Source organism: Canis lupus (genome assembly GCF_048164855.1).
Source record: "Canis lupus baileyi chromosome 5 unlocalized genomic scaffold, mCanLup2.hap1 SUPER_5_unloc_4, whole genome shotgun sequence".
Lineage (NCBI taxonomy): Eukaryota > Metazoa > Chordata > Mammalia > Carnivora > Canidae > Canis > Canis lupus.
This window is the reverse complement of record NW_027326411.1, coordinates 253,870-279,483: the sequence shown is the minus strand read 5'-3', so window position 1 is coordinate 279,483 and position 25,614 is coordinate 253,870. Positions and strand designations below refer to the sequence as shown.

Below are 25,614 nucleotides of genomic sequence, written 5' to 3'. Positions count from 1 at the left end.
ACAGGGAGGCAGACTGGTGATGCAACCATCAGGGAAACATAACTTACCTAGAGGCTCCTCTATGCCTCCCAGGAATCCTCCCTGCCTACAAGGTGCCAGTGAGGGAAGCAGGTGAGAAAAGGGAGAACACTCAAGAAGTGGGCAAACCCTGAAAAATGCCAAAGTTAATCCAAAAGAGCTATTCTTCTAAATCAAGAGAGGCTGGACACTTTTATTTGGCAAAATCAAGTTTTTCAACCATCAGCAGAAAGGCATGTAAAAATTAAAGTTCTATGAATTTCTGCACATCAAGTCAACATATGTGATTTTTTTTGTTGTTTTGGACCAGAGTACATGTAGAATATATTTGAAAGAGAATAGTGGGAGAGAAGACCGGTGAGGTAGATTGAAATTAGAACACAAAAGTATTCTATAAAGGAAGGGAAATCGAAGACATTTATGTTAGTTTCCTTGATCTCTGAATAGAAGGGCCAGGACTACATCTGATCATCTAAGAATATTTATTTAGAATGTTATTATTATTATCATCATCATCATAATTATTACTTTTAGAAGGTTATTATTAATGTTTTTTTCCTGGGAGACATTATGCTAAGTGAAATAAGCCACTCACAGAAGGACAAATACTGAATGATTCCACTTCAATGAGATTTTCTGTGACTATTCTAAAATGAACTCAGAGAAGCAGAAAAACGAATAGTAGTTGCCAGGGGTGGGGGCTGGGAGGGAATGGGAAGATGGTCAATGGCTATAAAGTTTCACTTATGATACATGAATAAGTTTTAAAAAATTTTAGAATATTCTAGAAACTACAACACATTGCCTATAGTTAACAATTTGTTAAGCAGGTAGGTTTCATGTTACTATACACACACACACACACACGTGACACAAGGAAACTTTGTTTTTAAATATTTTATTTATTTATGAGACAGAGAGACAGAGACGCAGGCAGAGGGAGAAGCAGGCTCCACGCAGGGAGCCCGATGGGGGACTCGATCCCGGGCCTCCAGGACCACCTCTGGACTGAAGGCAGGCACTAAACCTCTGAGCCACCCAGGGATCCCCGACACAAGGAAACTTTGGAAGGTGTTGGCTATGTGTATTACCTTAACTGTGGTGCTGGTATCATGAGTGTTTGCATATGTCCAAACTCATCAAACTGTACAGATTAAATCTATGCAGTTATTTGCATATTAATTAAAATTCAATAGAGTTTTTTTTTTTTTAAAGAATAAATTGAGGGTTTTCCAATGCTCAATAAGGAATTCCTCATTCCTTAAAAATAGATCTGCCCTATGACCCAGCAATTGCACTGCTGGGGATTTACCCCATAGATACAGATGCAATGAAACGCCGGGACACCTGCACCCCGATGTTTCTAGCAGCAATGTCCACAATAGCCAAACTGTGGAAGGAGCCTCGGTGTCCATCGAAAGATGAATGGATAAAGAAGATGTGGTCTACGTATACAATGGAATATTACTCAGCCATTAGAAATGACAAATACCCACCTTTTGCTTCGACGTGGATGGAACTGGAGGGTATTATGCTGAGTGAAATAAGTCCATCGGAGAAGGACAGACATTATATGGTCTCATTCATTTGGAGAATATAAAAAATAGTGACAGGGAATAAAGGGGAAAGGAGAAAAAATGAGTGGGAAATATCAGCGAGGGTGACAGAACATGAGACTCCTAACTCTGGGAAACGAACCAGGAGTGGTGGAAGGGGAGGTGGGCAGGGGGATGGGGTGACTGGGTGATGGGCACTGAGGGGGGCACTTGATGGGATGAGCACTGGGTGTTATTCTATATGTTGGCAATTGAACACCAATAAAAAATAAATAAAAAAAAAGGAATTCCTCATTCCTTCTTTGGAACATCAGTCCTCTGCCTAAAGGGCTAAAAGAGAAATATTCTTTCTCAGGAAATTATTACCAGTATTATCCAAAAATGAAAATCTCACACAGCCACCATCCAGGGCAGGTCCATTTGAGCTCTGTTGGGCTCACAAGCAGAATCTGCAGAGCTGAGAAGCTGGACCGCAAGTCTTGGCAAGAGCACATCTGTCTCACACATTTGTCTGATGCATTCATAGGCAGAGAAGAAGACAGGACTCTCCTTTACACCTTCACATTTGTTGTTTTAGCTCATAATTAGTTCAGATTAAAAGAATAACCCAAATAAATTGACTTCAGAGAGCACAATGTGTTAGCTCATCTTCTGTTTTAAATCAGCATCAGCTGGTGTTTATTGCTTCAACAAGACAGTGTAACTAAGATGACCCCTTAAGGTTTTACACCTTGCAAGTGAAGATTGGGAATAACAGCCAAAGCTTTTAAAAAGCAACACATGGGTCTAGCTGTGAGCTCCTCCCGATGTGTGCACAACACTCCAATAAGACGAGGTTTGGTTGGTGCTACCATGGCCTTGCAGTGGAGGTGCATAAAGCTGGAGGGAAAGAGCGCGCAGGTGCAGACAGCAGCATTTGCAAGCAGTCAGGAAACCGGCCTTACTGTCTTTACAGGACTGTTTGTATGGAAGTTTGGATTGCATCCACAGTGCAAATTGCACAAATTCTCATCGCAGCTCTCACCGAGGAAAGAGCTCTAATAGCTCCAGAACAAACTTTTCAGAGGCCTTCAGCCTTTTTCTCTCTCAAAAAGTGCAGTATTATACATGGTAGTTGCAGAAGAGACATATTTCCCCTTTAGCACAACCTAGACATCACACAGTGGAACTTATGAGAGTTAATGTTCATTTTTTAGGCCATTTTGGTACTATTAGTGGCATAGTTGCAAGGCCTTACTATTTTCCCAAAAGTATGACTATACCTTCTTAAATGCCTAATTTGCACTCACTGAATCACACACTGGAAGAACTTGGCTCCTTCAGGATTTAAAATATACTGAACCTACTGAAGCAGCTTGAGGGGATTCTTTGTCTATGAGTCAGTGACCGTGAAGCTGTTGGAATGCTTAGGAAACAGAGGTCCTTCTAGAGAGACAGTGTGTGAGTGTATCTCAAGTCCACTGACTCTGCTGGTAAGGATGCCCCAAACCACCTTTTCTAATGATAAATTTGAGGAGTTAAGTCTTAAAAATAACTGTATCTAATTCAGCAATTCCACTCCTGCTTGTCTACCCAAAAGAACTCAAAGCAAGGGCTTGAACAGATATTTGTACACCCACGTTCAGAGTAGCCAAATGATGGGAACAACCTGAGTGCCCCTCAGTGGGTGAATGGTTAAAGAAAAGGTGGTATATACTTACAATGGAATAGAATCCATCCCTGAAATGGAAGGAAATTCTGAAGACATGCTGAGTGAAATAAACCAAACACAAAAGACCAAATACTATATGATTCCACTTATATGAGGTTCCTAGAACTGTCAAATTCATGGAGACAGAAAGTAGAATGGTGATTACCAGGGGCTGAAGGAGGAGTTATTGTTTAATGGGTAGTTTCAATTTGGGGTTCTGGAGATGGGTTGTGGTGATGGTCACACAACAATGTGAATGAACTTAATGCCACTGAACTGTACATTGAAAAATGGCCACACTGGTAAATTTTATGTCATTTATATTTTACCATAATAAAAAACATTTAAAAATAACTGTATCAGGGGCACTTGGGTGACTCAGTTGGTTAAGCATCTGCCTTCAACTCAGGTCATGACCCCAGAGTCCTGGGATGGAGCCCCACATTGGGCTCTCTGCTCAGCAAGGGAGCCTGCTTCTCCATCTCCCTCTGCCCCTCCCCAGCTCATTCTCTCTCTCAAATAAATAAAAAATCTTTTTAAAAAATAACTTTACCCCAAATATAATGCTGACTATAGCCTTCTAGATGAATTTCATTGAAATTCAAAATTCATACAAATTTGAATTTAAAAAATCATCATGCAATAGAAAGAGCATGACTGAAACATCTGTCAGAAGGGAAACAACACTCGACAAGATGGCGAATGATCTAACATATCCTAAAGAAATAATGAAAACTTGTATAAATTAAAGCAATAGTATTAATTAAAGAAACCCCTTACCCTAGCCAAGTGGATAGACTAAGACTTATCCAACATGGCATCCCTCTGGCTATATGAGACTAGAGAGCCCTTGATTTGAGGCTGGTCTGAGTTGAACTGTGCTATAGGTGTAAAATATACATCAACTCCAAAGATTTAGTGAAAAAGAAAATGTAACGGATCTCAATAGTTTTTATATTGATTAAATGTTTTAATGAGAATATTTTGGATGCATTGGGTTAAACATAGTAAACTTAATTTCACCTGTTTTAACACTTTTTAATAGGGCTACTAGAAATTTTATTTTATTTATGTATTTGTTACTTTTTTAAAAGTTTGTTTAATCTCTACACCCAACGTGGGGCACAAACTCACCACCCTGAGATGAAGAGTTGCATGCCCTTCTGACTGAACCAGCCAGCCACCCCTGCGTTTATTGCCTTTTAATTGAGATATAATTGACATACATTTATTAGTCTCAGATGTACAACATATTGATCCAATATTTGCATGTGTTGTGAAATGATCACCTCAAGGAGTCTAGTTAACATCCAACCATGGTTACAAAAAAGTTTTTCTTGTGATGTGAACTTTTAAGATCTCTCATAGCAACTTTCAAATAAACAATCCAGTAGTTTTAACTATAGTCACTATGTTGTACATCACATCCTCAGGACTATTTATTTTATAAATGGAAGTTTGTGACTTTTTTACTTCTTTCACCCATTTCACTCACACCAGTCTGTTCTCTGTATCTATGAGCTTGGGTTCTTGTTTTGTTGTTTCGAGTCCACATATAAGGGAGAGCATGTGGCATTTGTCTTTCTCCATGTACCTTGCTTTACTTAGGCTAAGCTCCTCCAGGTCTACCCATATTGTCACAAATGGCAAGATTTCTCTGGTTTTTAATGGCTGAATAGTATTCCATTACACACACACACACACACACACACAAACACACACACCCCTACGCCATTTTCTTTATCTATTTATCCATCAATGGACAGCTTAGGTTGCTTCCGTATCTTGGGTATTATAAATAAGGCCGAAAGGAACATGGGGATGTATTTATCTCTTTGGTGTTTTTGCTTTCTTCAGATAAATAACCAGAAGTGGGTTTGCTGGATCATGTGATACTTCTAATATTTTGAGAAAACTCCATACACTTTCCCAATTTTTATTTTCACCAAATAGTGCATGAGGGTTCTTCACATTCTCACCAAAACATGTTATTTTTTCAATGTTAGCCATTCTGACAGTTGTGAGCTGATATCTCATTGTGGTTTTGATTTGCATTTGCCTGATGGTTAGTGATATTGAGCAGAAAAAAATTTAAAACAGAGTGGCTTGTCTTTTATTTCTATGGGACAGCACTGCTTTGGAGGTATACTAGGGTGCTTCCTAGTATAACAGTATAGAAATAGAGTTCATTTCATGATTGTGGATTCAATCTCTAACATATAAGAGAATAGCATTATTTGTTACTTTTAAGACTTTATCAGTCCTGCCAATTTTTTCTTAACATCTTTTTCTCATACTTTTTCCTTTCCATTTCTATTCCCTAGTGTTGGCTCTCTGTGGCTTTGAACTAGATCCCGTATAACCAATAATTATTGGCTTCAATTCCTCTTCTATAATCTATTCACTATACCCTGACCAGATTAACTTTTAGGAAACCCATGTGTAGATATTTTTTTCTGTGCTCAATACCTGGTGACTACAGTCTAGGGAGTTTGCAGATTCTGGGTTTCCCCAGAGATTCTGAATCAGTAGGTTGGGGTGGGGCCCAGACTTCACATTGTAACAGGTACCCTAGACTGTATTAAACAGGTCTGAAGAACAATAGCCTGTAGGATTAAGCTCAGATTCCTCAAAGTAATTTTCAAGACTCTTTTCACCTTCATAGTCTGGTTAGTTCAATCTGTCTGAGGGAGAATGGAAACACTCAATATCTAGAGAACCTCTGGAAAAAAATAAGCTTCTGTCTGAGCAGCTTTAATACTTGCCTAATTGAGGGAAGTGATTTGACCCTAAAGATATCTCCACCACAGCTATTCTATGACCCTACACTTACCATTATGATAATCTACTTCTTCAGAGTAATTTTTCTCAGCTTCTATCTGAATTTGAGGAAGCCAATCTCTTCAGTACCGCATTTTATAGTGCTGCTATCATAATATGAATCTACATAGACCAAGATAGTTTTGACATGTGTCCTTTTGCACTAATTATTTTCTTTGGTTTTCTATTGATTAACACCAGGCATCTTTAGGGATGCAATTGTCAGGATTTAGTCAAATAATCTTTCATCCTACTAGATAAAGATTATGATGTTGCAGACTTGTGAACCATATCTGGTTCAAAGAATCATTTTGATTTTTCTGCATGTTTGTTGTTATAGACTGTATCTCATAAAAATTCATATGTTGAAGCCCTAACTTCCAATCTCAGAATTTCAAGAAAGCCTTTTAAGGAGTTAATTATGGTTAAATAAGGTCAGAAGGGTGGGGCCTGATCCCACTGGACTAGGGTCCTCATAAGAGGAGGAAGAGCCATCAGAGACTTGTCTCTCTTTGCATGCACACAGAGGAAAGGGCATATGAGGACACAGAAAAAAAAAAAAAAAAAAGCATCTGTCTGCAAGCCAGAAAGAAAGGCCTCATCAGAAACCAACCTGCTGGCAGCTTGATCTTGGACTTCTAGTCTCTAGAACTGTGAGAAAATAAATGTCTGATGTTTAAGCCACTATGGTATTCTGTTATGGCAGCCCTAGCAGACTGATAGAATAGCCAATATTTAAAATTTGGGAGGATGCCTGTAAAAATCTGAATTTCTTTTGAGAAGTTGATTTGGCAACAACTGGCTAGAGATGAATAGTAATTTGTTTGCACTCCCTAGTTCTCCAGTCTCTGTCCCCCAGACATGAAGGCTAAAGGTCCATTGCCAATTGTGTCACTCTTATTTTATTTTTATTGTTTTTATTTTAATTTCAGTATAGTTAACATACAGTGTTATATTAGTTTCAGGTGTACAATATAGTGATTCAACACTTCCACACATCACCCGGTGCTCATCATGACAGGTGCACTCCTTAATCCCCATTACCTATTTCCCCCACCCCCACCCTCTCATGTCAATATTATTTTAAAAACAACAACAACAGCTGAGTGAAGTAAGTCAGTCGGAGAAGGACAAACATTATATGTTCTCATTCATGTGGGGAATATAAATAATAGTGAAAGGGAATATAAGGGAAGGGAGAAGAAATGGGTGGGAAATATCAGAAAGGGAGACATAACGTAAAGACTGCTAACTCTGGGAAATGAACTAGGGGTGGTAGAAGGGGAGGAGGGCGGGGGGTGGGAGTGATTGGGTGACGGGCACTGGGGGTTATTCTGTATGTTGGTAAATTGAACACCAATAAAAAAAATATATATAAAAAAATAAAATAAAAAAAATAAAAGATACACGAACCATTAAAAACAACAACAACAACAACATATCTAGCTATTTACACTCACTTATGTTACTTGCCTAGCCCTTGTGAACACTTAGGTTTAAGAAAAGGATTTTAAGGAAAGGGTTTTATTTGCTTATTCATGAGAGACATAGAGAAAGGCAGAGACATAGATAGAGGCAGAAGCACGCTCCCTGCAGGAAGCCTGATGCGGGACTCAATTCCAGGACCCTGGGATCATGACCTGAAACAAAGGCAGACGCTCAACCACAGAGCCACCCAGGTGACCCTGCGTCCACAGAGCCACCCAGGTGACCCTAAGTTTATAATTCCTGATGTAACATATCTACTGACAAAGGTCAGTTTTCAATAGTGAAAACAATTTGCATTTAACTATCCACACTTTATCTAAATTTCATTTTTGATAATAGTCATTCACTATGAGCAAGCCAACCAGCTATAGATTCTCTAAGACTGTATGAACCATGCTGATGTACACTAATGTACCTTTCAATCATTAAAATAAATTGGGACATAAATCTAAACTTATGACAAATCTTAACTCTGAACATCATGAGCCAATTATGTTATTTGCAAAGGATGTCTTTTTATCAACTAATAAATCAGGGTGGCATGAACTGGAGAAGAAAAATTCCTTTTAGTCTTGACAGATGCAAATAAAGAATAAATTATTTTTACTTGAATATTTGAAAATAATGAATTGGGAGTATAAGGATTCCATCTGTTAGATGAGTTCAAGTCAGCATGACAGTTGTGTATTGAAAGCATATTGAAATATTAACTTTACATCTTGCATTTATAGAAACTAAAGCATAAAACTTTTTAAGAGGCAGAAGATGTAAGAGCCATTCATCAGAGAAAATGGGAACAGAAGCTAGAGACAGAGATTTGAGTGGAGAGAAAAAAGGAAAATAAAAGCTTGAAGGCAAGGAAATTAATCTTAACAATTAGAGCATAAAAGAATAGCACACAAAAGGGGAGATCAGAATTCTATGATAGTCTACAGAATTTACTTACTGGCTGGCAAATTTTGTTGGGACTGTATTTCTTATTAGACTTATACTGTATTTCTACTATACGGGCAAAATATGTTAGTAAATTACTATATCATTTGTCTTAGCTATCTATAATGAAGTAAATAAATGAATGGGTAAAATCATTCTTTTCAAAACAACGTTTTATGAAGCAATCTGTCAATGACCTTCTGAGTTATTTCATTTGTCTACTTCCTATATGCTTGAGAATAGAACTGATCTGCTGAATTTACAAAGACCAAATAAGGAAATGTTCAAAATTTTGCAGATTAAAAATATTCTGATAGTAGGTTAGATGTTTATTTCATAAAAAAAACAACAAAACAAAAAAAAAAACCAACCCTGCTCATTAATTTGATCTACGGGTTGTGTATCCCATTTGTTGATGGAGGATCTCTCTTTTAAAGTTAGTATTAGGAAGAATGTCTATCCTAGCAGTTTCCAAATAATAGAAAAGTAAATTCATTGGGTGTTTTTATTGAAAAAAAAGTAATTCATGTTCATTTTGGACAGATTAGAAAACACAGATGGGCAAAGAGAAAGCAAAAATCATTCTTGTTGCTCTATTCAGATATAATCATTTGTTTAATCACAGATTGGTGTATTTAAGTTCTTTCTTCTTTCATTGTGTCTAGCTACATACTAATCTTTTCTAAAAATGTGGCTCAGGGTGTATATACTGCTTCAGAACCTGCTATCCAATTTAACAATATTTTGTGAAAGGCCTTCTATGTCATTAGTTAATATTCTACAACATGTTTTTGTTGTATGGTTGGACCATAATTGGATTAGCCAAAATTTCCCCTAACATTTGTACCATTATAAGCAATGATGTGGTAAATACTCTTGTAGAATAACTCTTGGGCATAATCCAAAACGCACACAAAATTATGAAGCTTTTGGTATGCATTGCCAAATTGCCCTTGCAGGATGATTGTGCCCATTTAGATAGACCCTAGTATGATACGAGATTATCTATTTTTACCAATTCTTCTGTATTTCAAATAAGATCACAAGTAGGAAGAAGTATATAATACAGTGCCTGTATATATTAATTAGCATTATGTACAATTTGGTTCTCTTTCTACTCCAGTGTCATCAAGGGACAGAATTCTACATTTGAGTACATGAGAAAGTGTTTTTTAGGGGGGAATTTAGTGCATTCGAGGCAGTGAGATTCTTAAAAAAGTGGGTTTCCTTACTGTTTTCACTGAATTATAGGAATAAACATAGCCTATTTATTTCCCAAGTCTTCCGTGGGATGAGATTAAATATCTTGAATTACTGAACTGTGAAATTATCTTTTAAACCTACTCCCATTAGGTAAAAGAAAAAGAAAAGATTTACCCAATGATTTCAGTTGTCTGTTTATCAACAACTGAGATTCTCATTTTCCTAACTGGAAATGCATTTTCTGAGTATTTTGGATCATAGTCTCTTAATTCCATGCCTTAGGGAGGCATAATGATAATACCAAAATCTCTCAAAATAACAGGATTTGCAATGCCATTCCATAAATGAAAACCAAATTCCTGTTAACTGTCAGAACCTAAGACAGTTATAAAAAGAGACAAGTTATTTTTAGTGCAAGTCATTCTGATAGTGGCAAAAGAACATTCACTCTAAACAGCAGAATGATCACGGCAAGATTTCTAAAAGGAAGCCCTGAAAACTGAAGATGGTGGAAGATCAAAGAATATCTATTTAAAATTCCTTCCACCTTAAATTCCTTTCAAACTGAAACAGCCGGCTATCACCAAGAGTATATTGGATTCCCAGGATGTCCTGGGGAAGAGTAAAATCTAAAAAAGAACTGTTGCTGAAAACTAATAAGGAATTAAGGTTGCCAGCTTTAAATAGCAGAAAATAAATTATAACACACAAAATCTTACCAAAAACTAATGAAAAAAAAAAAAGAAAGAAAGAAAAGATGAATGCTATTGTAGCATATAGTAGCAAAGATATGGTGTGACTGTCCCCTGCTTGTTCTCTGATAGCTCTGGGTGCTTTCACTGTCTTTGACATTTTTCTCACGAGTTCAGAGTTTTCTGTGATGTCATTTCTCACACAGATGCACACACACACACACACACACACACACACACACACAAACCAAAATTAACCCTTAACTTCAGGTTCTCATTTGTAGTACCTAAAGATACTACCTTCCTGGAGTTAAGAATTTAAAAGAATTCTTAGGAACACACAAGACGATTTTCACGTTAATTTCCCTGAACTGTTTTCAAGTGCTTAGTTTCATTTCACTTTTTAAAAAGATTTTATTTATTTATTCATGAGACAGAGAGAGAGAGAGAGAGAGAGAGAGAGAGAGAGAGACATAGGCATGGAGAAGCGGGCTCCATGCAGGGAGCCTGATGTGGGACTCAATCCCAGGACTCCAGGATCACTCCTTGAGCTGGAAGGCAGATGCTTAACCACTGAGCCACCCTGGTGTCCCCTTAGTTTCATTTCAAATGGCACTGTTGCTTTTCTTTTATGCATTTATTAACCATAAAAAATGAAAACCCCAGCTTCCTTCTATGAAGCATATTGTGAAAGAACAGTCCTTCACTTCCAATGACTCTTCCAATTCTTTCTGTGCTGCTGTTTTCTACCTGCTGCTTCCCTTGGCTCCTAGGTCTCCCTAATATCAAGAATATTTTGATATTTTAAGATAGTGGTAAAAGCTTCCTTTAATAAAAATATAACAATAATGTTTGTTCAGTTTCTACAGCTTTCATAATCCATGATTTCTAAGATGTATTTTTAATTTTTGTGAAGCACAGGCAAACAGTAACTTTACCATTAGAAATATGTTGAAAGTTAAAGGATTTACACTATTATTTAAATCCAGTTCTTAGTTAGCATTAATACTATTGCCTTGTTCTTATTATCTTCTTTTATGACCTCTTTTTCAGAGGACGGAATAGGATTGATGTTTTACAAAACCTTGAAATTCTCAGAAATTCTTATTTTTTTAATCAGATAATCTATCACTAGTATAATTTTCATCCTTTACAGGCTTCTCATTTCATACAAATTATTTACATTTAATTCAATTAAGTTTATGATCTTCTCCAAATTATGACAAACATAGACAGCACTTAGTATTTTTCTTAATAAAAACTGCTTAGCCTGTTCTTCAAAGAATTAACTGAGATAGTTTATGGAACTGATGCATACAAAATGATTTTCCTGGCTAGTACTGGATGCTTGGGACAGTTAGTTCCCAAACATTTTAGCACACCAAGGTTACATATGCGATTCCTTAAAGTGGCCTCTAATGTTTCCATAACCTGATAAAATGCTATTAATCTTTTGTGGCCACTTAAAAAAAAGTACTCTGTGTGCTAAAGGCGAGTTCAGAAATTCAAAGCAATTTTATGTGAAGTAATATTATCCTTACAGCAACATAAATTAATTCTTCAATAAAAGTGTTGGTCAGTCCTGTGAGGGAAATAAAACATAATTGTTTATGCTTCGTAAGTCTAAAAGTAAAAATCCCACTCATTGCTTATGTTTTTGTGATTTACATTATCTGGTACAGTGACAGCCATACATTAACTTCTCCGATGTCTGATAGTATTTAGGAGAAATCTAGAATGACCTCAGGATGATCTCTCTAGGTCCCGCTGCCTGACTCTAAATTCTATTTAATAACAGTTCGTGAAATCAGCACATCTCCTTAGAGCTCTCCCGTGGGTTGCAAGTGATCAAACAGACAAAACCATAATGACAGGGCAGTGAGATAGGTTTAACAGAAGGAAAATTCTAAAGACATGCAGAATGACTATAGGACTGCACACCAGGAAGGCCATATCTTTTATTAAAATCATCACAAACAAAAGTATCACAATTTTATTAGCTTTACATTTCATTACATGGCATATCCCCAAAATATTAAATAGAACACAAATATCTATGCAATTTTTGGATGAAGAGTATCCTTTGCATTTTTAATTCCTGTGTTTTCATTCAGACATTTATCTGTCTGTAAAACATTTGCTCAACATGCTTCCTGATCTAGGCTTCTTGGCCATGGGACTGACATGTTCCCTGTCATGTAAAATTTGGTAGTTTGTAACGTCTGTGCACATTTCAAGTGTATCTTGCCTTGTCTATAGCAAGAGCCAGTCTGCGTATGTTGGATATACATCCAGCTGCGGCTTCCTGGAGGTCCTGGTCAGAAGACCCAATCATACCCAGCAGTAGCTGTCACATGTAAAAGAGGAGGGCGGAGAGGGAAACAAAGTATAAAACCATTAATCTCAAGGCATAAAGTTAGGCTTTGAAAACAATTTTTAATATTAAATGTTTTTAAAAGTCACCAAAAAAAAAAAAAAAAAACAAAGAAAAGAAAAGAAAAAAGGACAAGAAATGCCATTTAGGCAAATGCAAATATAAATGGTACTTAACCAGACCGAGATTTCTCATGAAATGCTTACCATTTTATTTCCTGAAGCTGAGATAGACCTATTTCTCCCACCTTTCTTTGGTCATCTAACTGCTATGGAGTCTGCTTTGAAATTTGTCTTGCATTCTTTCTGACTTTTCTGCCTCTAGGCCAAGCCAACAGCACACCATGCCTCGGCTATTAGTACAACCTCTTAGATATGATTTCTCTGCATTCCAACCCACTTGATCATGTCACAACTTAATTATGTCAATCCCCTAACTGCATTGACTCCCAGTGCTAAATAACTACAGCTTGGGACAGTTAGTTAACTAACGAGTTAAACAGTCTGTTAACTCATCCTTTAAAGGATTTTTGTGCTTTGGCCTCAGTTTACCTTTCTAGCCGCTTATCTTTCTCCTGCTCTATCCTGTACTCCAAGGTCACACACTTCTCCACTTCTTTTGCCCTGATTGATGCCATCCCTCTTCCTAAAAGGCCCTCTCATTCTCTTCTCTGAATTTCTAAATTTTACCTATCTTTCATGACCCAGTTAACTTTTCCACAAAGCCTCCACTGATTTTCATCAAATAAGATGCTATCTTTGCTTTATCAGAACTATTATAGCAGTTTACTCAAATGCCTATTACTATCCTTATATCATCCCTTTTATTTTTTTTAAGTTTTGTTTTTTATGTATTTAAGTAATCTCTACACCCAATGTGGGATTCAAACCTACAACCCCGAGATCAAGAGTTGCATGCTCTTCCAACTGAGCCAGACACGTGCCCCTATGTCTTTCCTATTAAATAGATATGTAGATTAATGCTTTCTGTCCTTTAGATTATAAACTCTAAAACTTATAATACTGTATCATGCCTAATACACCAAAAAATGACATAAAAAATGTAGACACCAAAAACTGACAAAGAAATTAATTAGAACTTTAAAAAAGTCTATCAGTTATGAATCAGATGAGTAGTTCTGACAAAGGATTTGAAAATTTAATTCGAGTCATCTATTTTCTACACAGTAGCATTTGGGTACAAATGTTGATGACAGAAAAGATGTGATAAGCAAAGAGATATTGTAAAGATAAATGTGAAATACCTTAAATATGACAGGCTTAGGGATTGGACTTTTATTCTGTAGGCAATAAAAAGAAGTTATTTAAACAGTTTAATCAGCAGAGTGACATGATCACATTTGTATTTTAGAAAGACAAATTTCATGACACCATGCAGAATATGGATTATAGAAAAGAAAGGGAAGGATCCTGAAGTCCTTCAGGGCAAAATGAATTCAAGGGACATTTGGGGGTTAAGCTTGTGTTGAACACAAATGGCCCAAGGATATCTGGTTATCCAAAAAGAAGAAAATAAAGATGGTAATCTTTCATCATACATAAACATTATGTCCAGGTGAATTAATGATTGAAATAAAAATGAAAAATATAAAACATTTGGAAAGTTGGAGTTGAGAAAACCCTGATAAAATTGAGGTACTGAAGGATGTCTGGCAACTCAGGTCCTCGACCTCCTCATTGTCCATGGAATTGTCCTCCACTTCCAGGGTCACATCCTGGTCCTTATTTTTCATCATGTTCAACAGTCCCACCAGTGCTTCTTGGACATCTCTATATTAGGCAATCTCAGAACTATCTCGAACCTAATATATTACAGATAAAATTTCTAATTTTTTTCCTATCTAAACCTGGGTCCCCCATCCCCAGTATTCTCCTATATCAGTGAAGATATCACCACTTAGTTGCTCAAGCCAGAAATCTCCTCACCTCACACTCCCACCTCATCTCCCCTGCTTCTATCCAACAATTATATCTTTGTGATTCAACTGCCTACACTTATTCCAAAGTCATTTGCTTCTCTCTATTGCCATTGTCATCACCCCTGTAAAGCCTACAGCACTTTCCCACTGTCCTTGCACCCTCTCTTGCCTGGCCCCCAGTCAATCATTCATACTGTATCCAGAGTAATGTCCTAAATTGTGAAGTTCACTGACAAGGGGCAAAATTCTAGAGAAGCAAAGGGAATAAGACATGATCAGTCTTCTAAGAGTCAAGAGAAAGAAATACCGTCTTCTGAATAAGGGAAACAGAGCTGTTTGGGGGAGCTCCTGACTTGAGAGTTTTGCATTGTTAAAGTAATTAAACAGGAGGCCATTAGATAAAGTGTCTCTAAAGATTTGGTGGCCTATGTAAGCAAACCAAAACCTAATCCAGAATCAACACACTTGAATCTAAGAATATGAAACCTGAGGCCAACCAATCACAAATAGGCTTTCCCAAATAAGGCAAGAGCTTATGCTATAGCCAATCAAATAATTTCCTTGCTTTGCTTCTGTATCTTGTTAAAAACTTTCCCCTAGCTCCTGGAGTGCTCCTAACCACTTTCAGTTTGGCACTGCCTGGTTTGAATCATGCCTCAGTTTATCTTTTTAATAACATTACTAGTGTTTTTCTCCAGCATCATCCGATCACTGAGGTGTAAGATGGAGGAAATAGGTTATAGCACTGCAACTCATTTGAATAGTCATACAGTCTGAGCTGACTGAAAGGACAAACAGAAGGCTACTCATAGGGATGCCTGGGTGGCTCAGTGGTTTAGCATCTGCCTTTGGCTCAGGGCATGATCCTGGGATCTAAGATTGAGTCCCGCATTGGGCTCCCGGCAAGGAACCTGCTTGTGTCTCTGCCTCCTCTCTTTTTGTCTTTTTGTGTGTCTCTCATGAATAGATAAATCTAAAAAAAAAAAAAAAAAAAAAAAAGAAGCCTACTTATAATCTGGGAGGATGACCTGTAAGAATTAGGAAGGTAGGAAGGCAGATCTCTGTGAAGTGAGAAAACAGTGAGATGGAAGCTCAGGATGTTGAAAAATAGGACATTAGAGTTTGAGAATGGATTATGTGGAGTTTAAGATTTTATAGATAAACTTGTATTGCTTATTGACAGGGTCCAGGAAGTGACCATGGGAACATACGTCAATATAAGATTGTTAGGCAGTTTTATACATATGTGCACATGCATACACACACACACCTCTATGAACACATTTATTTAATTTATATTCTTATTCTCTCTGCAAAAAGAGCAAATAGTGCTCTATGAACATTATTGAAAAATAATGAGAAGGAAGAACAGAGTAGCCAGCTCTCCTTGGTTACTATAACACATGGCTTAGGTGTCTCGGTATTATAACTCCCACTTAAATCCCTTTTCTAGCTTGCAACTTTTAACTCTTGATCAACAATTCAATATTTTTATCAATTTATTTATTTTCTTGTACCTCATTTTATTATCATATGAAAGCTGCTAAAGCAGACACAGCTATATGAGGCTTCGGCTACTTCTTCTTGTCATGTCCTGTTATGTGAAAAAAATAAGGGAAGAAAGTGGCACTAGCAGAACTCTGTGTTCATGGTAATAGATGGATCAGTTGCTCAAATTATAGTTTCCTCCTGCATCAGTCTCTAGTCCAGAAGGACATCACCCCCATTGCTAAATAAAGGCATGAAGTAGCTATTAATAAAAATGAGACAAAAGCATTAGATATGGAATATGCTTGCAAGAGAAATGGGAGAAGTTCGATGAATAGGGAAGTGGCTATAATTCAAAATATTCACAAAAAGTTAAGGCTAAGCGATATTATTTATTAATTTATATTATAGAAAACCAGAACTCAATCACACCTCCTTTGCTATTAGAATAATTGAATAAAACTACCTTCATTTTGGAAAAGATTATCCTATAAACTCATTTTTTTTTTGAGATTTTATTTCTTTATTCATGAGAGACACAGAGAGAGAGAATCGGAGGGAGAAGCAGGCTCCCTGCGGGGAGCCCCATGTAGTGAGCTGAAGGCAAACGCTTAACCACTGAGCCACCCAGGTGCCCCTATCCTATAAACTCATTTATGAGTTTGATCAGAACTCAGATGCTTTTTTGGTCAGATTTTCTACTTCTTTCTATTGGGTTGGAAGATGTTGAAATTAAAAAATTCAATCTAAGCGAAGGAACATGGAGAAGACCACAGCGAAATGAAGTACACTGATAATTTAATATTTTAAATGATTGTCCCTTCCCCTGCCTGACCTTTACAAGGCACATTAAGGAAAAGATTCGCACCCAGCCTGCTCCTGCTCTCAGACAAAGGTAATAAACTGGGAAAAGATGGAGTATATGATAGGGGCCAAGAGGAATGTGCATGGGGAAGCCACCTATGATAATCCCATGTTTATTATTTTCTATAATATTATCCATAAAGGAGACAAAGTTATATCTGATAAGGATCCCAGAACAAGGTTTGGCTCACAGTAACTACTCTTTAGTTCTTAGCCATTATTATTCCAATAGAAAACATACTTCAAGCACTATTCTAAGAGAAAATATACTTCAAGCACTGTTCTGATTCTAGTAACAAGTGAGATGTAACAAAACATTTTCAGCACTGTATTGGCTGGCATGATATCCTCTTATGAAGAAGTCAGGTTATTGCTACCCAGTGGAGGCTGAGAGTCACGTGGGTGGGCACTTCTGTAAGGAAAGGCAAGAGGCCCTCAGAGGAAGGTCAGCAGGGTAAAGTCTCTGAGTCCCTATCAAGTTCTGCCTCTGTGATGGGATCTAAGGAGAAAGGAGGGAGCCCTGAGAGACCGGGCTCATTGCAATTGGGAACGCTGGCAGGATGTAGTACTGACAGGTTACTGCAGGTCCCATGGAAATATAGTAGAAGGAATAGACCACTCTGTATTTCCTGCCTTGGGTTATCACTATGACTTTCCTCTGGTTCTTTAGAAGGAAGTCAAAGAACACTTTTGTGGGGTAAAATGATCTAGGAAATAAAGCAGTCAGGAACTTCATCAATACGTGGTCAAGACAAAATCAAGTTTGAATCAAAGTAACTCAACATTCTCTGAAAATATCAGTGAGGGTGACAAAACATGAGAGACACCTAACTCTGGGAAATGAACAAGGGGTAGTGGAAGGAGAGGGGGGCAGGGGGTTGGGGTGACTGGGTGATGGGCACTGAAGGGGGCCCTTGGCAGGATGAGCACTGGGTGTTATGCTATATGTTGGCAAATTGAACTCCAATAAATTTAAAAAAAAATGCATAGTCAACCACCACCACCAACAAAAAGTATAACTCAACATTCTCTTTGAAGATTTAAAGATACTGGCAGAGTCACACTCTCCAGTAGCCTCTTGACAAATGTGCAAAGGAGGTAAACTTCTTAAGACTCACATGTCTTTTCTATGACTTGATTAAGAGTTTTACTGAATATAGGATTCTAGGTGAGAAATAATTTTTGAAGAGTTGGAAGAGTTTTGAAGGCATTCCTCCATTTTCTTCTTGCTTCCAATGTTACTGTTGAGAAGCCCAAAGTGTTCTTCATGTTTGGTTTCTCTTGTTCACTCTATCTTCTTTTTCTATCCTTTCTCTTCTGAACATTACAGAATCTTTCATTATTATTATTACTATTATTATTATTATACTTAATGTTCTAAAATTTTACAGTGCTATATCTTGTGGATAGGTATACTTTTATCCATTGTATACAGGGAACCTGATGCATCATTTCAATCTGGTAAGTCATGTACTCCAACTCTGGGAAATTCTATTGAACTATTTCTTTTCATTTTTCCTCTCCATTTTCTCAGTTATTCCTTTGTGGAACTAATATTCTGAAGTTAGATCTTTTGCACTGTTTTTTTTTTTTATTTTTATCTTTCCTTTTTTCATCTCTTTATGTTTTTACTCTTTCTGAGAGTTTTTTTCTTTTTAAATTTTTATTTAAATTTTAGTTAGTTAACATACAGTGCAATATTGGTTTCTGGAGTAGAATTTAGTGATTCATCACATACAACACCCAGTGCTCATCACAAATGCCCTCCTTTTTTTTTTTTAATTTTTATTTATTTATGATAGTCACACACAGAGAGAGAGAGAGGCAGAGACACAGGCAGAGGGAGAAGCAGGCTCCATGCACCGGGAGCCTGACGTGGGATTTGATCCTGGGTCTCCAGGATCGCGCCCTGGGCCAAAGGCAGGTGCCAAACCGCTGCGCCACCCAGGGATCCCAACAAATGCCCTCCTTAATACCCATCACCCACCTAGCCCATCCCCTCCTACCACCCCTCCAGCAACCTCGGTTTGTTCTCTATCATGAAGTATCTCTTACAGTTTGCTTCCCCCTAATTTTCCCCGTTCCCATATATTCATCTGTTTTGTTTCTTAAATTCCACATATGAGTGAAATCATATATTTGTCTTTCTCTGACTTATTTTGCTTAGCTTATTTTGCTTATAAAACACTCTAGCTCTATCCACATTGTTACAAATGGCAAAATTTCATTCTTTTTGATGGCTAATATTCTATGGTATATATGCCACATCTTCTTTATCCATTCATCAGTCGATGGATACCTGGGCTCTTTCCATAGTTTGGCTATTGTTGATAATGCTGCTATAAACATTGGGATGCATGTATTCTTTCTGTATTTTGGTATCGTTAGTAGTGCAATTGCTGGGGCATAGCAATTCCTCAATTCCTTGAGCAAAAAGTTCAACTTTTTGAGGAACCTCCAAAATGTTCTCCAGAGTGGCTGCACCAGCTTGCTTTCCCACCAACAGTGCCAAGACGGTTCCCTTTTCTCTGCATCCTCACTAACATTGTTTCCTGAGTTGTTAATTTTAGCCATTCTGACAGGTGAGGTGATTGTGGTTTTGATTTGTATTTTATCTCCCTGATGATGAGTGATGTTGAGCATCTTTTCATATATCTGTTAGCCATCTGGGTCTTTGGAAAAAATGTCTATTTTGTCTTCTGCCCATTTTTTAACTGGATTATTTGTTTTTGGGGTGTCGAGTTTGCTAACTTCTTTATAGATTTTGGATACTAACCCTTTTTCAGATATGTCATTTGCAAATATCTTCTCCCATTACATAGGCTTTTAGTTTTTTTGACTGTTTTCTTCACTGTGCAGAAGATTTTTATCTTAACTCCCAGTAGTTCATTTTTGTTTTCGTTTCCCTTTCCTCTAGTGATGTATCTAGTAAGAAGTTGCTCTGGCCCAGGGTGAAGAGGTTGCTGCCTGTGTTCTCCTCTAGGATTCTGGTGGTTTGCTGGTTCACATTTCAGTCTTGCATCAATTTTGAATTTATTTCAAGAAAGTGGTCCAGTTTCATTCTTCTGCATGTTGCTGTCCAGTTTTCCCAATACCATGTGTTGAAGAGATTTTTTTCCCATTGGATATTCTTTCTGCTTTGTCAAAGAATAGCTGACCATAGAGTTGTAGGTCCATTTCTGGATTCTCTGTTCTGTTCCATTGATCTATGTACCTGTATTTGTTGTGCCAGTACCATACCATTTGTTGTACTTGTATTTGTTGTGCTAGTACCATACTGTCTTGATGATTCCAGCTTTGCTTTTCTAAAATTTTCAGGATTGCTTTGGCTATTCAGGGTCTTTTGAATTTCCGTACAAATTTTAGGATTGTTTGGTCTAGCTCTGTGAAAAATGCTGGTGGTATTTTGATAGGGATTGCATTAAATGTGTGGATTGCTTTGGGTAGTATAGACATTTTAACAATGTTTGTTCTTCCACAAGCATGGAATGTTTTCCATTTCTTTGTGTCTTCTTTAATTTCTTTCATAAGTGTTCTACAGTTTTCAGAATACAGGTCTTTGGTTCTTTGATTCAGTTTATTCCTAGGCATCTTATGGTTTGGGTTCGGTTTAATCCTCTTCGGTTTATTCCTAGATACCTTACGATTCTTGGTGTATTGTAAATGGGATCAATTCCTTGACTTTTTCTGCTGCTTCATTATTGCTGTATAGAAATGCAAGAGATTTTTGTATGTTGATTTTATATCCTGAGACTTTACTGAATTCATGTGTTTGTTCTAGCAATTTTTTCATGGAGTCTTTCAAGTTTTCTACATAGAGTATCATGTTATCTGTAAATAGTGAAAGTGACTACTTCCTTGACAATTTAGATGCCTTTTACTTCTCTCTGTTGTCTGATTGCTGAGGCTAAGGCTGCCAGGACTATGTTAAATAGTAGTGGTGAGAACAAGGCATCCCTGTCCTTGTTCCTGACCATGGAGGAAAAGCTCTCAGGAAGATGGTATAAGCTGTGGGTCTTTCCAATATGGCTTTTATGATGTCGACGTATGTTTCATCTATCCATCTATTCCTACTTTGTTGAGGGTTTTTATAAGGAATGGATGCTGTCTTTTGCCAAATGCTTCTTCTGCATCTGAGAGGATCACATGGGTCTTATCCTTTCTTTTATTAAGGTGGTATATCACATTGATTGATTTGTGAATATCGAACCATCCTGGCAGCCCAGGAATAATTCCCTCTTGATCATGGTGAATAATTCTTTTAATGTACTGTTGGATTTGATTTGCTAGTATCTTGATGAGAATTTTTGCATCCATGGTCATGAAGGTTATTGGCCTATAATTCTCCCCTCCTTTTTAGTGGGGTCTTTGGTTTTGGAATCAAGTAATGCTGGCCTTGTAGAATGACTTTGGAATTGTACCTTTCATTTCTATTTTTGGAAACAATGTGAGAAGAATAAGTTTAGTTTTAGAAGATTAAGTTAAAGAAGTAACTCTTCTTTAAATGTCTGGTAGAATTTGCCTATGAAGCTACCTAGTCCTGGACTCTTGTTGGTTGGAAGATTTTTGATTAATCTTCCAATTTCTTTGCTGGTTATGGTCTGTTCAAATTTTCTATTTCTGTTCAGTTTTGGTAGTTTGTATGTTTCTAGGAATTTACCCATTTCTCCCAGATTGCCTAGTTTGTTGGCATATAATTTTTTCATAATATTCTAATTGTATTTCTGTGGTGTTAGTAGTGATCTCTCCTCTTTCATTTGTGATTTTATTTATTTGGGTACCTTCTCTTTTCTTTTTGGTAAGTCTCGCTAAGGGCTTATCAATTTTATTAATTCTTTCAAAGAACCAGCTCTTACTGTCAATCTGTTCTACTGTTTGTTTGTTTGTTTCTATATCATTTACCTCTGCTCTAATCTTTACTATTTCCTTTTTTCCGTTGATGTTACACTTTATTTGCTGCTCCTTTTCTAGCTCTTTTAGGTGTAAGGTTCGGTTGAATATTTGAGATTTTTCTTGCTTCTAGAGTAGGCCTGTATTGCTATATAATTCCCTCTTAGGACTGTCTTTGCTGCATCCCAAAGGTTTTGGACTGTCATGTTTTCATTTTCACTTGCTTCCATGTATTTTTTTTTTTAATTTCTTTTTTAATTTCCTGGTTAGCCCATTTGTTCTTTAGTAGGATGTTCCTTAAGTTCCTTGTATTTATGGTCTTTCCAATTTTTTTCTTGTGATTGATGTCAAGTTTTATAGCATGTGGTCTGAAAATATGGATGGTATGATCTCAATCTTTTTGTTATTTGTTGAGGGCTGACTTGTGATCCAGTATGTGATCTATTCTGGAGAATCTTCAATGTGTACTTGAAAATAATGTGTTTTCTGCTGCTTTATGATGAAGTGTTAATATATCTATTAAGTTCATCTAATCCAGTATGTCATTCAAAGCCATTGTTTCTTTGTTGATTTTCTGCTTGGAAATCAGTGGGGTGTTAAGGTCCCCTACTATTATTGTATTATTATCAGTGAGTTTCTTTATGTTTGTTTTTAATTGACATATTTTTGGGTGCTCCCAAGTTGGGGACATAAATATTTACAATTGTTAGATCTTCTTCTTCTTTTTTTTTTTTTTAAAAGATGTATTTATTTATTTTTAGAGAGACAGAGGGAGAAAGAAAGTGAGAGCAAATGGTGGGGAGGAGCAGAGGGAGAGAATACACAAGCAGGCTCCCTGCTGAGCATGGAGTCTGATGTGGGGCTCAATCCCAAGACCCATGAAATCACTATGTGAACTGAAAACAAGAATCAGAGGCTTAACTGACTGGACCCCAGGTGCCCCTATAATTATTGGATCTTCTCAATGGATAGAGACCTCTGAGAGATTTATCTTCCAATTCATGTTCCCTGAATGCTCTCTTTTCTTTTTCTTTTCTTTCTTTCTTTTCTTTCTTTCTTTCTTTCTTTCTTTCTTTCTTTCTTTCTTTCTATCTATCTATCTCTCTGAGGATGTTCACTTTTTTCATTCTCTCTGCTACACTATGTTTCTTCCAAGCACTGATTTGTTTCCATTTGTTTCAGTTTTTGTCTTCTATATTCAAAACATTCTTCAGATGTTACTTGTTGGGTGAATAGAGAATTTGAGCACATAAATGGGGCTTGTTGGCTGTGTTTTACTGTAGGATAATCTGAGTGGTCTCAGGCCACTCAGGATTGTGCTCTCGATGAAAACACCGGATTAAAGGGGCCTGAAAAGCAGCTCTCATTTTCTCACTATTTCACTGGTCAAGGAAGAAGGGATGCCTTTTTCTTCCCTCAAACGTGTTATCTCCTTTTTAAGTCTCAGACCAACAAAGCTACATCTTCTCAGAGGGAACATCTTTTTCTAATTCACATACAACAGTTTCCCACAGCCACCAGAGGCCCTGGAAAGGCTGGCTGGGGTCTTCCCCAGGTCAGTATCTTGAAATCTTCTGTGTTGAGCTAGTCAGATTCTCCAAGGAAGAGCTTTTCAAACTCCAACCTGTAGAGGAAGGGACTCACTTGTAGGAATTTGGGACTGAGAAGGGCAGATCATCCATTTAGCTTCGGTGTTTATATGGTCACTTAATCTCCATCTTCAGTAGAATATCTTTACTTCACAGGGGCTGCTGTCCTCCAGTCCAGAGACTGTTTTATTTGGGCAGCTGCTGTGTTGGGAAAGGGCAGTGACTTACTGAGTGGAGTTAGGGAAGGGGCTCTAGCTTTTACTCAGTTTCCCTTATTATAGCCTCCATCCTGAACCCTACAGACCAATTCCAGAGGCACTTAGGGCTACCAGTTCTTAATATTTTGAGGCTTCCACATTGTAAGCTGGGTTTTTTTTGAGTTTCTCCCACTGTTGACTTTACATTCTGATTCCTGAGGTCTGCCAGGCAGTTGTCACTCTTCCACTGAATTTGAATTTACAAAATTTTGTTATTTTCTCCTCTCCAATTCTCCGTCTTTTTTTTAGTCACTTGAACGTAATGTTAGATTTCAGAAGGAAGCAAAAGTATATTCAAGAGTTTAATATGCTTGGAACAAGCTATAGGTTTTCTTCAGACTCCAGGAAAAATGTCCTGGATATCAACTCTTAATACAATGCCTGCATTTAACGTGAGTTATCTCCCATTGAGAAGAGACTGAAAGTCTATGTGGTTGCCTGTGTTCTATTGTTAGAACAGTTTTTGAGAGAGTATTTAGAAATATTTTTCTGAGAGAGGCTGTATATATATATATATATATATATATATTATTTATTTATTTATTTATTTATTTATTTATTATTTATTTATTTATCAAATATATGTATATATAAGTCTCCAGCTCAGACCATTCAATTGCCTGTTTGACATCTGCACTTGGAAAGAAAATACACTGAGTTTCACAGAGGATGAACAGAGCTCAATCCCTGACCCTTTCAAAACCTATTTCCCTATGGCCTCCACACCTCAGTTCATGTCAACTCATCTCTCTAGCTGCTTGGGCCAAAAACTTTGGAGTATCCCTGACTTCTTGCTTTCTCTCACTGCCTTTATCCAAGCCATGAACCGATCCTGTTTTACCCTCAAAATGTACCCAGAATCTGACCTCTTTACCTCTGCTGCGGTGATCTGAGCCACTATCATCTTTCTTGGATTTAAGGATGAGGCCAAATTTTTGATATGCAAGAAGATCTGGAGCTAACTTTGAAAGGTATAGCCTAGAGAAAACTGAATCACTCAGATCAGCAATTTGTGAGAATCTGTTCTTCTTTTTAAGAAGAAAAGGCAGAGAAGGGAAGAGACAGTAAAGTGATCCACTGGGAGAATGAAAGCCTAGTTCAGAAACGGCCATGGGTTTTTTACCAGCTGCCAAATGTAATACCTGTCTTGAAGTTGTTGGCATTGCTACAATGTATACTTCCTTCCATCACTACAGATCTTTGATTTTTTAATTAAATTTTTTTGCTTTGTATACAATGACTTTATAAGAATGTTTTTGTTTATTATTCTCATCAAGGTAGAAGTTAGTGGGGAGAACAAGATAAAAGGGTGAAATTTGAAATCTATGTCAGCTCTGGGTACAAAATGCTTATAAGAATGAAACAATCCATAACCTGAATGAAATAATCAGACTCTGGGTAATACACAGAATTCCCTCTAAATTAGACATTGTCTAGGGCATGGAAAGCAGAGGGAAGCTTGAGCCAATATTTCCTACATGATCATGGGAATGGCAGCCTTAGCTAACATCTGAACTACTGACTATGGGTTTTGTTTGTTTTGGTGTTTTGTTTTTGTTTTTGTTTTTTGGTAACATGAATAAAATTGTGACTTAAGATGACATCTCATCTCAAAATAAAAAAAATAAACACTTTGACCCAAACAATAATGTCACCCATAGCCTCAGAATTTGACCTTCTCAGTTCCATTGATTTTTACCCCTACTCCATAAAACTCGTCAGCTATTCTCATGGTCATACTTGGGCCTTACTAATCCAGTAACTGTTCCATATCTGCCTCTAATTGCCCTCTAGCAGAAGCTCCAGGTTCTGG

General features: G+C 37.2%; 1 protein-coding gene and 1 long non-coding RNA gene across 2 annotated transcripts in view; one reads left to right on the top strand and one right to left on the bottom strand.

Annotated features, from left to right (window-relative positions):
- The window catches only part of LOC140629434 (uncharacterized), a 187,104-nt gene that overhangs the window by 56,174 nt on the left and 105,316 nt on the right, over positions 1-25,614 (top strand). The gene's annotated exons all lie outside the window — the stretch shown is intronic.
- The window catches only part of LOC140629432 (outer dynein arm-docking complex subunit 2-like), a 216,335-nt gene continuing 203,055 nt past the window's right edge, over positions 12,335-25,614 (bottom strand). The window contains exon 24 of the mRNA XM_072818908.1: positions 12,335-12,747. Coding sequence (XP_072675009.1) covers positions 12,634-12,747 — 114 coding nt within the window. The 3' untranslated portion in view covers positions 12,335-12,633. The remainder of the gene's footprint in view (positions 12,748-25,614) is intronic.